The sequence below is a fragment of the Dromiciops gliroides genome, chromosome 4 (assembly GCF_019393635.1).
Source record: "Dromiciops gliroides isolate mDroGli1 chromosome 4, mDroGli1.pri, whole genome shotgun sequence".
In the NCBI taxonomy this organism is placed as follows: domain Eukaryota; kingdom Metazoa; phylum Chordata; class Mammalia; order Microbiotheria; family Microbiotheriidae; genus Dromiciops; species Dromiciops gliroides.
Window position 1 is genome coordinate 492,136,478 of NC_057864.1, and position 13,144 is coordinate 492,149,621.

General features: G+C 46.6%; 1 protein-coding gene across 3 annotated transcripts in view; it reads left to right on the plus strand.

The window, feature by feature from the left end:
- The window catches only part of TRAF3IP1 (TRAF3 interacting protein 1), a 72,347-nt gene that overhangs the window by 20,866 nt on the left and 38,337 nt on the right, over positions 1–13,144 (plus strand). For 2 of the 3 annotated variants that reach the window (XM_044003919.1, XM_044003920.1), the window contains exons 7-8: positions 3,666–3,741; positions 7,539–7,640. In XM_044003919.1, the coding sequence (XP_043859854.1) occupies positions 3,666–3,741; positions 7,539–7,640 (178 nt within the window). Of the gene's footprint in view, positions 1–3,665; positions 3,742–7,538; positions 7,641–11,507; positions 11,610–13,144 lie in introns of all 3 variants that reach the window. The other variant, XM_044003918.1, reaches the window with a different exon arrangement.

Consider the following 13,144-nt stretch of genomic DNA (forward strand, 5'->3'; position numbering starts at 1 on the left):
TGTTGGACATCACATCCCTCTGGCATCTCCTGCGGCGGCACTGGTGCCAAACTGTACTGGCTCTGCCTCTCCTTTGGATCCACCAATGTCGCAGAGACAGAAAACCTGCTGCATGGGCAACAGCTTGTTTTCCATATTGATCTGCCCAGGCCAGCACCCTGGAGAGGACACTCCAGCTACTCTTCATGGGGTAGATACAACACGGGATGCGGCAGTTACCGGTTATAAGTCACTCAGGAGCTGCGGGTATCGGACTGCACAGCCACGCTGTGGCCTGTGGCTCTTCAGGGTGCTGATCCGTGGTCATCTGCGACTGGCGGAGGCCGACTACTACTGTGTGCCAGGAATATAGACAGTGTGAATGGCAGGTAGTTGGAGGGAAAGCCTCCTGTGCAAGCTGGGATTGGAGCCGGGCAAGGACACTTGGAGAGGGGGTTTTGGGGATGGGACTCATTGTCGTTCACAATATTCCTGTCATCAGAATGGGGGTAGGTATTTTAGACCCCTGTGAAAGCAGTGGGAAGCCTCGGCATGTCACGGCGTCATAGAGCTAGAAGAAGCTTCAGAGATCATTTAGTCTGATGTTCTCCTACAAATGAGGAGAGCTGAGGAGCAGAGGTGGGGGAGAAACAAGCCCTGGGACCCACAGGAAGGAAGGAGCAGATCAGCTAAGATCCCTCCAGGGGCCTTCAGCCCAGGCTCCTCACCACCACACTGCCCTGCCCTTGGAAGCCCATGGTGTGCTTAAGATTGCCTTAGTTCATGCTCAAACACACTTTCCATCTTAAGTATTCCTCAGGAGCTTTTGTAATGCTCCCTCTGCCTATCTGTGGTCAAGCTGCAAGGGTGGAAAACAGCCTCCTTCACATCCCTGAAGGACTTCTATGGAGAAGGAAGATTTGTTTTGTTCCTTAAGCTTCAGAAGGAGCAGTTGTTACTGATGGGTAGATGGCGGTGAGCAGGCCAGCTCAGGCTCAGGAGTTCCTCGCTGAGAATGAGGGCGCTGCCAAAGTCGAATGGGCAGCCCGCTAGTCAATAGGAAGTAATCACATGCATGGGTCTAGCAACTTGGCACAGTCCCTGACATGCAGTAGGCACTTAATAAATGTTTACTGACTGCTGATGAGTACATTGTGATTTATAGAGCGCTGTATGCACCAAACCTTCTTTGAGGTTTGTTACCACCTCCCTTTTACGATGAGAAAATGAAGCCCAAATAATTTGCCCAAACTCTCCTAGTTCCTGTGTTGCAGGACCAGGATCTGCTCTTCTGTCTCCATAGCTTAGGAGGTGGTGCTTTTCCCATCATTCCAAGAGCTCAAGGAGAGACTCGCCTATTGACCATCACGGCTACTATGTTGCAGATTTTGGAATGGAGTGAAGCGTAGGACCAGATGACCTCATCGCTCCCTTCCCGTGTGGGATGGAAGTGGCCAAGAGGCCGATTTGGGCTTGATAGAAGGAACAGCTTCTTAGCAAAGGCTTCCTTGGGGGAGGGAGTTGGTTCCCCTCAACCTTGAGTCTTTGAGCAAAGGCTTGTTGACCATCCATTGTCTGTGTTGTCGAGGGAATTCTCCTTCAGCCACAGGGTGGACTCAGTGGCCATCAGAGTTCTTGGTCATTCAGCCCAGCCATGGAGAAGTCATAGGAAACATTGTTTTGTAATGGTGTAATGGTTCGGATGGTGTTGATGGCAGTGCTTTTAGTTCTGTACTTTCTTCTGTTGGTTCTTCAGAGATTCACTTTGACTAGAAATAAGCCAGTTAATGTCTTTTAAAAAGATTTCAAAGTGAGGATCTCCAAATCTAGGGGGAAAAAAAAGAACTGTGGAGTATAGATGCTGATTGAACCATACTATTTCTTTTGTTTTTGGTGCTGTTTTTTCTATTTTGAGGTTTTTCATCATGGCTCTGATTTTTCTCTTATAACATGACTAATGCAGAAATATGTTTAATGTTATTAGGTGTGTGTGTGTATATACATGTATACATATATATGTATATATATATATATATACACACACACACACACACACACACACACACATATATAAAACCTATATCAGATTACCTGCTGTCTAGGGGAGGGGGGAGGGAGGGTAGGGAGGGAGAAAAATCTGAAATTGGAAAGCTTATATAAACAAAAGTTGAGAACTACCTTTACATGTAACAGGAAAAAAATAAAATACTTTATTAATTAAAAAAAAGAAAAAAGATTTCAAAGTTAGCTTAATAAACATCAGTACAAACATTCAAATGCATAAGACTTTTAATTCAGTACATCTTTGATCTCATTTATAAGTATATTCCCTCTAGTGTGGAAAATCACCCCCTTCTCCCCTCATTCCTTGTCTGAGTCATCTAGGCAGTGTCTAAAGCCACTTTCTGTCCTCAATCTCTGATTGCCCCTTTCTTCAAAGAGGAGACCTTCTTTCCTCTATCTAGGTCCTTTATAGCAGCTACTGCATGTGGCTTTCTGGCCATGTCCTTTTCAGATGATATCTTTTATGACATTTCTTGCAGTGATGCCATCTGCAGGCCATATCATGGGGCCTTTCCCTGATATTACCCTTTTATGCCTGCCATTTTGCTTTGGCGATTGTGGCGTTCCATAAAATAAAATGAGGTCACGTCACTGGAAGAATGGCAGTGCATTAGGAAGCTGGAAGCTTTATCAGGACGAGGCTTTCCCCAGTGGTTTCCAGTCCTTTGCTTCCTGTTCTGTTCCAGGTGACTGCAGCGTCCACATGCAGTTCTTTCTAGTCACAGACACATAGACTGATGTCTATGGGGTTCTATGTGACCCAGAGAGCCTGGCCAGACATTTTTGGGGGCCAGCTCCGAGTCAAGAGAATTTTGGGGGAAATGTGGTTGGGCCTTGGGCTCTGAATAGGGATTAAAACCACACCTCCCTGAAGGGCTCTGAACTCTGACATCAACCGGTCAGCCCTTGAACCCAGTAAACCAATAGATGTGAATGACGCTGGCCAGTGAGCTTTGAGCAGCGTGTAAGGGTGGGCTCTCCTCCTCCAGCAGGAAGCTTACACAGTTTGCTTGCCCCGGGAACTCCAGCCTAGTCCCACAATATAACACGTCTAAAAAAACCCCATCATTTGGACTGACTTTCCTTAAACTGAGTAAGGAGGTTATATTATATTCTCTTATTCTTATTTGAAGATTCTGACTAGGGTCCCAGTGGTGAAAGGAGTAAACAGGTGCCATTATAATGAACACATCTTTATGTCCATGTGTCTTTTGAAATAATTGCCAACATCATGAGGTTTGAATGCCTTGCACATTAAAACTAGTCATTTGCTTGGACTCCTGATTTGTCCTTTTTCTCTTTTTACTGAAGAAAAGTCAGCTGTGCTCTTGTAGGAAAAGGGTAGAATTACAGAAGTATATGATAATACAAAATGCCCAGACTATACACCTACTTAAGTAGCTTAATTCAGTTCCTAGCTAAGGGGGGTCATAGTTCTACTTTCTTTTGTGGCACTAAACAAAGAGAGACCTGCTTCCAATAGAAGGAGATTAGACAGACCAGTGGGACGATGCCTCGCTGCTTATATGCTCCCAAAGACAAATGGGTGTTTTTAAAATCAGTTGTAAAATAAGTGTTTCTTTTTGTTTTTTTCTAATGTTTCCATTTGTCTTTTCTTTAAGATCGACCTTGCCAATCGAGTATCTAGGTCGCTGACAGCCAAAGGATCGAGATGGAGGTCCAAAAATCCAGCAGAAGGTACTTTGAGAGTTCTAGTCTTTAAAAATGACCGCCGTGTATAGCCTTCGGTGGGGGTTCCATTCTTTTCTGGGAATCATCACGGTGGGGGGGGATGGTTTTAATGAGAAAGGAGCTTTCTGGCCTTGAGCAGCCAGAATGTAATAGGAGCTATCTTCAGTGGGTATTGTCGGCAGGAATAAGTTTCAGAGCTGTGTGATGTGGTGGTGTGGTTGGTGTGCTGTGCTGTGGGGGGAGTCAAGGAATGAATAACAACCTATGGAGGAAATCTTCATTCAAGTGACACATCTCTTGCCACACACTGGCCCTGTAGGTTTGAAGCTGAACTTCCTCCGAACGGGCATTTGTGGTCGTCTGCTGAGCGGCTTGGAGTAGGCTTCGGGACATACACTGACTCCCCTTGCCAGGGTTGACCCTCAGAGATGAGTATAGAATGTATCCCAAACCAGAAAGATTATTCTCTGAGTGTAAGTTATGGGAAGCTTCCATCAGACTGATACAAGTCTGACTGGGCTTTGGGGAGTTTGGGGTCTAGCCTTCTAACTTGTGTTGGATGCTGCCGGAATGCTGGCCTCGGTCTCAGCTTCCCTCCTGCTCCTCGGAGAAGGTGGCCTTCAGCTGTGAGCTCAGGGCCTCCCCTTCACTGTCTAGAACACTTCTCTTTTGCTTGTCCTTTGCCCAGGGGTCTTCGCTTTAGCATGAAAGGTGATAGACCAACTTTGAACTTCTTAAAATAGTTACAAATGAAGTCTCACTACAGGTTTCTCATCTGTCCCTCTCCATATGTTGTTAATATTTCTGAGGCTATGAGCTATTCCCTCAGAGCTCACCAACCAATTCTTTGATCTATCTCCAAACGCCCCCTGCTTTATTATAGAGCCTGCTTTCCCCAGAAGCACATGGCTAGCCAAAAGTACCAACAAGAATCCTATTCTCATTAGCTAACAAAGCCTCAGTTCAGGGAACTGAGAGAGAGTCTGTAGAAGACAGAATGACTAAACAACAATAACAACAACAATGATGATGATGATGATTATAATAGACAGGATGACCCCTACACCCCAAATGGACCATTGATGAAATATCATTGACTTCTAGCTACGGCCACCAGGATGTTGTTTACTATCTACGTTCCCCTTGTTGTCATTCCAGAGCAAAGGAAGCTCCAGGACCTCCCTCTTGTCTCCAGAAACATACAGCTTTCTCTGTTTGGCTTTGAAAGTCCCTCACGCTCTCCCTCCTGATTGCACATTATGTTCCTGCATGACCTCTGGCTTCCAGCCAAACCAGCCTTGTTGCTGTTGCCCATATATGATGTCCCACTATGTGCCCCTGTGCCTGCAGGTGCTCTGTCTCTCCTGTCCCCTCCTGGAGTCCCCAGCTTCCTCCCAACCTCAGCTCAAGTGCATCCTGTACAAGGCACAGTCTGAGTCCCCCCAGTGGCTGATGGCCTCTCCCCTAGAAAGTCTTGGGGATATACTGGCTGTGGGTTTTGTATTGACTTTCCTGGGTCCATATTATTCTTCCCTGTTCCTGCCCCCAGTGAGATGGGGGCTTTTGTTTTCCACTTGATGTGCCCAGGAGCTGGCACATGGTCAGTGCATCAGAAGTGCTCGTTGAATGCCTGAGTCCTGGTGCTAGACTGAGCACGCCAGTCTTGTCACTGTCCAGCAGACCTTGCCCAGCTCTGCGCCTCCCTCGGGCTCTCTCCTGCACACTGGGCCGTTACTCTAGTTATAATAGATACATGTGGTCAGTAGGGTCCTTCCCAAATGGACTTTCTGCTTGCCCTGAACAGGGACTGTGCTGTCCTTATCTTTGCTTCTCCCTCAGTGCCAAGCGCAGCGCTTTTCCCATAGGGCCGGTGGATGGATGGGTGGGTGACGAAGAGTTCCACATCTCCCAATAAGAATAAGTTTCCACTTAGCTTTAGTACTTGAGTTGAATATCACTTGTCACTTGCCCCGAGTTCTGGCACTGAAAAAGCACAAGCAGCATTTTGTTTAGAAGAAAACACCCATTTTGCCAGCACCACAGATGTGCTGTTTTGGTTGTGAAGTTGCCCATCCCCATTCTCTCCACATTGTAAACGAGTCCATGATCCTCAGAGGAGTGAAGTGCTTTGTCTGTAATTGACAGCCAGCACTGAACTCGCTAAACCTATAACACCTTGTCTGGTCATTGACTGGTGTCAGCCTTTATCCTTGACTGCAAAGTAGCCAGTGACTCGGCTCTGTCTCTTCATCCTCCTTTAACTTTGCCTGGGCGGCCTGAAGCTCCAGGCAGGAAACAGAGATGGAACTTGGAGTGACTAGAACTGCAGGGGCTAGAAGGGAAACTTGATTTTCCTTTTGATGAAGTAAGGAATTGGTCAGTCAACAAGCATCTATTAAGCACTTACTGTGTACAAGCACTTGGCCAACTGCTGAGTCTCTAAAGATGAGAGAGATGGTCTTTGCCCTTGCATCCATTCTAAGGGAGCCAACAGGCAAATTTACAAGCATGAGCCTAAGATGTATTAAATGCACACCAAGTCAATTGGGGAGGAAGAGGGAGCCAAGAAGGGACTTAGGAGCCGCCTGATGACCAGGATGTTGGGGGACCCTAAAGTGGGTGGTAGAGGTGAGGCAGGCAGGAGGAAGGAAGCCTGTAGGCACAAGTGAGGCATTTTGTCTGGTCCTAGGAAGTTATTTACTTCTGGACTGTGGACGACCTGGACAGCACTGGGAGGGCCCCAGCATCAGTGCCTTTAGTGCGTTTTTCCCCTGACTTTGTCTCAAATTTCTATGGTCATAGCAGCCGCATGGTGTGAGTCCTGCTCCTGCAGATGTCTGGCCAAAAATGTGTTTGTGCGCCCAGGTGCTGTAGGACATGGGAAAAGCCCCACAGAGCCTGTGGATGCCAGGGGCATTGTCTTGGCTAGCAATGTGGGTGGTCGGATGCCTCCATGAGCACTAGCATGGCATTGTGGGAATGTCCTCTTCTTTGCTTACTCGTAGGTCGCCCCTTTCAGTTAGCACATGGGTGTGGCGTGCCCAGTGGGCACGAGACAGTTCTGTGTTTATATGTTGAATATGTGCCTCGACTGGAGTGAGGGGCAGCCTGGTGCAATGGGTAGAGGGCTGGCCTCAGGGTTGGAAAGATGAGGGTTTAGGTCCACCTCTGACTGTGGCTGATCGGGTGGCCCTGGGCCAGTTAGCCTCCTGGTGCCCTTGGCAGCTCTTTAAGGATGGGTGTTGCAGAAGAGATGCCTCCACCCTGCATTGCTAACAGAAGCCCCCCAGGAGCTCCCTCCTGATCAGGTCACAGGTCTGCTTTGAGAAAACAATAACAACAACATTTTATATTTCCACATGAGGAAGAAAGGAATACAGAACCATTGAAACCAGCCTTTTCCCTGAAAACCAACAAACAGACACACAAGAGCTTTCTCCTTTCTGGAGCTAAAGCCAAGGAGTGTGCAGTGCTCCAAGCAGGGAACAGCTGCCTGGGTAATGATACAGCACCAAGCCTCGGCCCGGCCTGGTGGGGGCCCCTGGACTGTAGTGGTGTGTGCCTGCTAATGACTTTTGTCATTGGGTCCTGATCCCTAGGGTGAGCGAAGTGTCACAGCCAGTGTGTCAGAGCAGATTGTCCGTCCCATCTAATCATAACCACACTGCCCGGCACCACTTTTCATTGATGTGACTCACTAGGGCACCATGTTTTTGTCTTTATTTAGATATTAAATGAACAAATCCTCTGTTTGAAAACCTTAAGTCACATCTTAACACTGTGTGTGAAATGTTTTATGTCAGGAAGAAGGGAGGACACCGTTGTCTCGGCTAAGACTATCTCAGACCCAACAATGGCTGGGCTGATTAAGGAGCCAGAGCAGCAGACAGCGTCACCTGAGATAGGTAAGGAAATCTCGCCGCTCGGCACCAACTCAGCCCTTTTAAGGACGGCCCCAGCGTTCTGTCTGCTCTTAGAGAGGGCCCTGGAGGTCATTGCTTAAAGAGCCCCACCCCTTTCGTAGGGAACCTTTATGGGCCTTCTCAAGCACCCTCTGCCTTGTAGGGTGAGCCTGGACAGCTTGTTGGCTTGGCATCTGACAACCTTTGGAAGGGCAAGTGGGTCACAGGAGCACGTACCTTTCCTGCTGTGGGGTATCATAAGGAAGGGGACATTAAATAGGGCAGGGTTCAAAGTGGATGGTATTCACAGGGCATGCTGGGGAAAAGTGGCTTCAATGACCCTGGGCCGGCCAGTCCCTGGGGCCCACAGTGTAGAGGTGAGTGAGCAGCACCAAGGGATGCCCAGGCAGTAGGTACTGGTGGGTTTTAGATGTTGGGCCCCACGCTTCATTCTTCATTGATGACAAGATCTGAGGCTCTGGGAGCAGGGAGTGGCCTCAGAAGCCTTGGGGCCCCCCCTCCTTGTTCTGTCCCCCATCAGTGAACCTGCTGCTTTTTCTTTGAGATTCCCCATGTCACAGAGCTCAGGACCTCCCCCAGTAGCCTCTTCCCCTTTGGGCAAACTCATTATGACAACTCTCAGAGTCTTCCTTTGGGACCAAAAAGAACCAGGTTGTGCCCTCTTCCATCTGAAAGCCCTTCAGGTGCTTGGAAACAGCTCTCGTGGCTCCCCTACATTTCAGGATCTAAAGTCAATGAGAATCCCCCTCCCCCTTTGCTTTGCAGTTTCAAATAATGTCTAGTGTTTTTAATGCTGCTGACTAAAAGACCTCAGCCCTTTCCTACTGATTCAAAATTGGTAGCAGATCCTTACACAAGAGGCCGTCTGTCTGTCTGCAGGCTGCCTCCTGCACGCAGTCGGCACAGCATGCATTCCTTCAGTTACTCTTTTGGTTTGGTTTTGTCCTGACACTTGTAGTTCTTGTGACTTATCGACTCTCCAAAAACCCAGAAGGCAGCACTGCATAAAGAGCCCTCCTCTGGCTTTGGGGCTCCACCTGTCTTTTCGTGAGAATTTGCCTGGTGATGATAGCCTCTTCCTTGCTAGAAGGGCCAAGTTCCCCATCGGTGGGAAGGTCAAGACAGATTTTCAAGCATTGCCTCTTGTGTAGTCAGCATCCAGAGCCCGGGCCACAGGGGCAGACGACGACGGTTTAAGACAGGGACAAGCTCATGGTCCTGGCTCAAAGTCGAACCCAGCGCTTTCCTTAAACAACCCTGTGACGGAAGTAGGGCAGGTGCTCACCCCCCTTTAATGAGGAAACCGAGCTTCACTCAGAGAGTGTCAAAGTTGGCCTCCAGCCCAGGAAGTGGTCTGGGCCTGAGGGAGTCAGGCTGGAGTCTGCTTTGGTGTTCTTTTGTAAAATACATTTTTCATTTATTTCACCAAATAGTTCCCAATTATGTGTAAAAATTTTAATGTTAATTTTTTACAATGTTGAGTTCCAAAACCTCTCCCTTCCTCCTATTTCTCTCCTATCTCTTGAAAAGGCAAGCAATATGATATCGATTATACATGTGAAGCCATATAAGAACGTTTCCCTATTAGCCATGCTGCCAAAGAAAACACACCCAGAAAACTCCAGAAAAATAAAGTTTAGAAAGCGTTTCAGTTAGTGCTCAGAGTTCACCTGTTCTCCCTCTGGAATGGAGAGCATTCTCTCTCATTGATCCTTTATCTTAGATCCTTGTCTTGATCATCATTATACTATGACCCTTATTGTGTACATGATTCTTCTCGATCTGCTCGCTTCCCTTTGCATCAATTCATGTAAGTCTTCCCAGGTTTTTCTGAAAGCATCCTGCTCTGATACTCTCTGAAAGCACAATAGGTGGTACAATGGATTCATCTTTGGGAGTTCAAATCCGGCCTCAGACATTCACTAGCTGTGTGACCCTGAGCAAGTCACTTCACCCTGTTGGCCTCAGTTTCCCTCATTTGTAAAATAAGCTGGAGAAGGAAACCCCAAATGGGGTCATGGGGAGTCAGACACGACTGAAACAACTGAACAGCTTTCCATCACAATCATATACCCCAACTTGTTCAGCCATTCCTCAGTGGATGAGGAATTTTCCCATTTCAGCTTTCGATTCTTTGCAAAAGAGCAATAAACATTTTTGTGTAAATAGGTGTTTTTCCCTTTTTTTTTGATCTCAGGGATATAGAACTAGTAGTGGCATTGCTTTTGTATTCTTTTAGCATTTTCAAATTGTTTGTATTATTATTTTCCTATTGTCAAACATGATTGTTTTTCCTACTCCTCTCCTCTCATCCACAAAAAAGAAATGAAGGAAGAACCCTTGCATTATACAAGCATGTTCCACATCAGTCACACCCAGAAATACATTTCTCATCACCTTTTGTGGCCAGGGGCAGCCTGCTTTCTTATCAGCCCTCAGGAATCGTGGTTAATTATTGCTGTGTAATAGTGATGGTGATGAGATCTTTTGGGGCCTTTGAGAATTGGCCTTTTTATAACATTTGTGTTACTGTCCTTCTGTCTAAACTGTCCTCTTCCTGCTTGCTTCACTCACCATCAGTCCATGCAGATCTTTCCAGATCTCTGAAACCAGCCTTGTCCTCCTTTCTTAGAGCACAGTGTGACTTGATGGCATTCATCTCCCCTTGATAAGCAGTTTCTAGCTTCTCACACAGTGTGCTTGGATAAAGGTTTTTGTACAAATAAGACCTTTCCTCTTTCTCTGATCTCTTTGGGGTATAAGACCTGACCCAGATCTACCCCTGCTGAACGATTCCACTAGGACAGGAGAAGAGTGAGTAGTCCCCAGTACTAGAAGAAAAGGTCTGCTCTCCCGCCGCTGAGTTTTTCAGTTAGGAAAAAAAAGTGAGAAATTAAAAGTGTGTTTTCTTCTTAATTCATGCTCTGTGCCCTAAAGCTACTCTGCCTTCTTAGCTCACTAGATAATTATGGGTATATTTATAGTATTCATTTAATTTTATAAATTAATAGCACTCTGAAGTAGAACATTCAAAAACAGTTAAGTATCAAAAGTTTCTTTTCAGTATTTCTTAGAAAAATTTTAAACATTATATAAATTCTGCTTTTGGTAAGAAAAAATAAATTAGGATCATATTTCTGTCTGTCAATTTTTCTGAGTCTATATGAGTTGTTAATGAATCAGTGAGCTGTCCAGCCCTGAATTTGGCCAATCTACATATTTTGTGTCCATAGCTTCTGATTTTAAACAGACTATCTTTGTAGATTCTCAGACCTCCCATGTTGTTTGGGCTGGTTCCTGGGAACATTCCCTTCTGCTGTTTCCTTGGGACATCAGCTGGCTCACCTGTTTGCTACCACGGGTCCATCCAATCTATCTAGTACTTACCTGTGCCAACTTTTAAAAGGATTCCATTCTTCTCCTCCCTACCCCGCCCCACCCCAGACCGAGAATTGCCCCTCAGCTCCCTGCCCCACCCTCAAGGCCCCAGTGGGAAGAGAGAGGGACTAAATCCCAACTGGAAACAAATGGGGCTGGGGGATGGGAACCACAGGCAAATATGGGATGGCCACTAAGCATAAGTAGTTAGCAGGGCCTAGAGGTTCAGCCAAGCAGCTTGCCATCCTGTGCCATAACCAAGGAAGATAAGCGTCCCCTCCACCTCTCATCAGAAGCTGTCCTTTGCCAAAGCCTCTGAACATTTCCAGGCAATCTCTCCCCGCCAGGAGAAGCCTAAGGTAACTAAGTAGTGAGTAGCAGAGTACTAGGGCATTCAGGTAGAATTGCAATTGAATTGATTGAATTTCAGATTGCAGCCTTAATTGCCTATTCTAAACTATTTTATGTCAGGAAGAAAGGAAGCTAATAATAATTCAGCTAGTGTTTCAGACGGCAGCCCAGCTAGTGTGTGGCATGAAAACCCTGAGCCAGAGCCGACAGCCAAGATGAAAGGTAAGAACTGGAACAGGCTGCACCTGTTCTGGAATGAGTTGAGGCTCCCCTGGGAGGTTACCGCTGCTGAGAGAGGCGTTCCTGGCTTGGGTTCTCCAGGAACCCCTTGCCCTGGGCGGTGCCTCTTCTGAGGAGGGCCCTTTGAGCTGCAGACCCACAGCAGGCTGTTCCAAATTGTGAATTCTCAAGGACATTTTTCTGGATTTTATTTCCAAGTGATTCATTATTTCTTGGTAATGCAGCTACATCCTCTCTCTGTAGGCAATAGCTTTGCAGTGATAGCATGTATTCCCTTTTTAATAATGATGAACAGCAGCAGTGAGGGTAGAGCAACACCTCAATTTTCATCCTCTGGAAAGGAGAAAAAAATGAGCCAGTGTCCATGGCATACAATTTCAGATCCCTATGGGATGATTGTTAATGCTGCAGCTGTCCCCTGACACTTCACCTGATTTGAAGGCAAATGAGACAGCTGCTCAGGGTGAGGCCGGAAGGCCGTTTTTTCATTGGAATTTGCCCAACTGTCCATTTTACCACTTTAATGAGAGCATTGGATTCTATCCTCTGTGTGCGCTTGCATGCACAGTGTAGTTGTACATGCGCTGCTCAGTCCCAGGGCAGCCTGGTTTGTCATCCCTGGACCCTCATTGAGTCATGGCTCACAGTGGTGGCACCGGCTGTGATAGGCACCCATGGCCAGTTATGGGACAAGGGAAGGGACAGTGCTCCTGCCTCCTCCTTACTGTTCATTGGTATGTCTGTGGAAGCAAGGTCCAGCTGGGCTTATGGGTAAACTCCTAGGGAGGAAGAAGAGGGGCAGGGATTAGAGCTGGGGTTAGATCCTGTTCTTCCAAATGGGGGACTCCCAGGTGAGGAAACTCCCTCTTCCAGTGCACATTGCCTTTGATCTTGTGAACACCTGTGCACTGAGCGGGGCTGGATGGTTGTTTGAAGTTCCTAGAGGAAGCTTGGAAGGGGCACTCCCAGACAGACCTTGGGGGCTTTACTCCAGCAACATCTGCTGCCTAGCTCCGCTGGACAAATAAACATACCTTTTCTAGATGGCATAAATCATAGCTTGCTCATCTGGCCTGGACCATTCTTCCATGTACATGGAAGCTCTTAGAACAAATGAAATACTAATTCACTTAGAATGGTACTATATTCACAGAAGTGTTTTGTCATTGGGTGTTTCCTTAATTGACAAACTCTGAGAGTGGGGGGGGGCGCCTGCAGCATTTTTTAAGGTTAAAAGATATTGAAAAAAGTTGGCAATGACTACTTGAAGCAGTCTTGAAAATAAAGAGAACATCCGTGACTAACAGAGAAAGTGTCCCTTGTAGAAGAAGTCCCTTATGTACTCATGTAAATATAAGATACTGAGCTTACCAAAAAAAAAAAAAAGCCTCTCTCTCTTCATCCTCTACTGATATGTGGAAAAAAGATTTGCCAGGTCAGAGAGATGAGATAAAAATGGATTTTATTTCACCTCTTATTTTTTAAAAAAATTTTGGCAACTTTGGGTTCCAGAACTG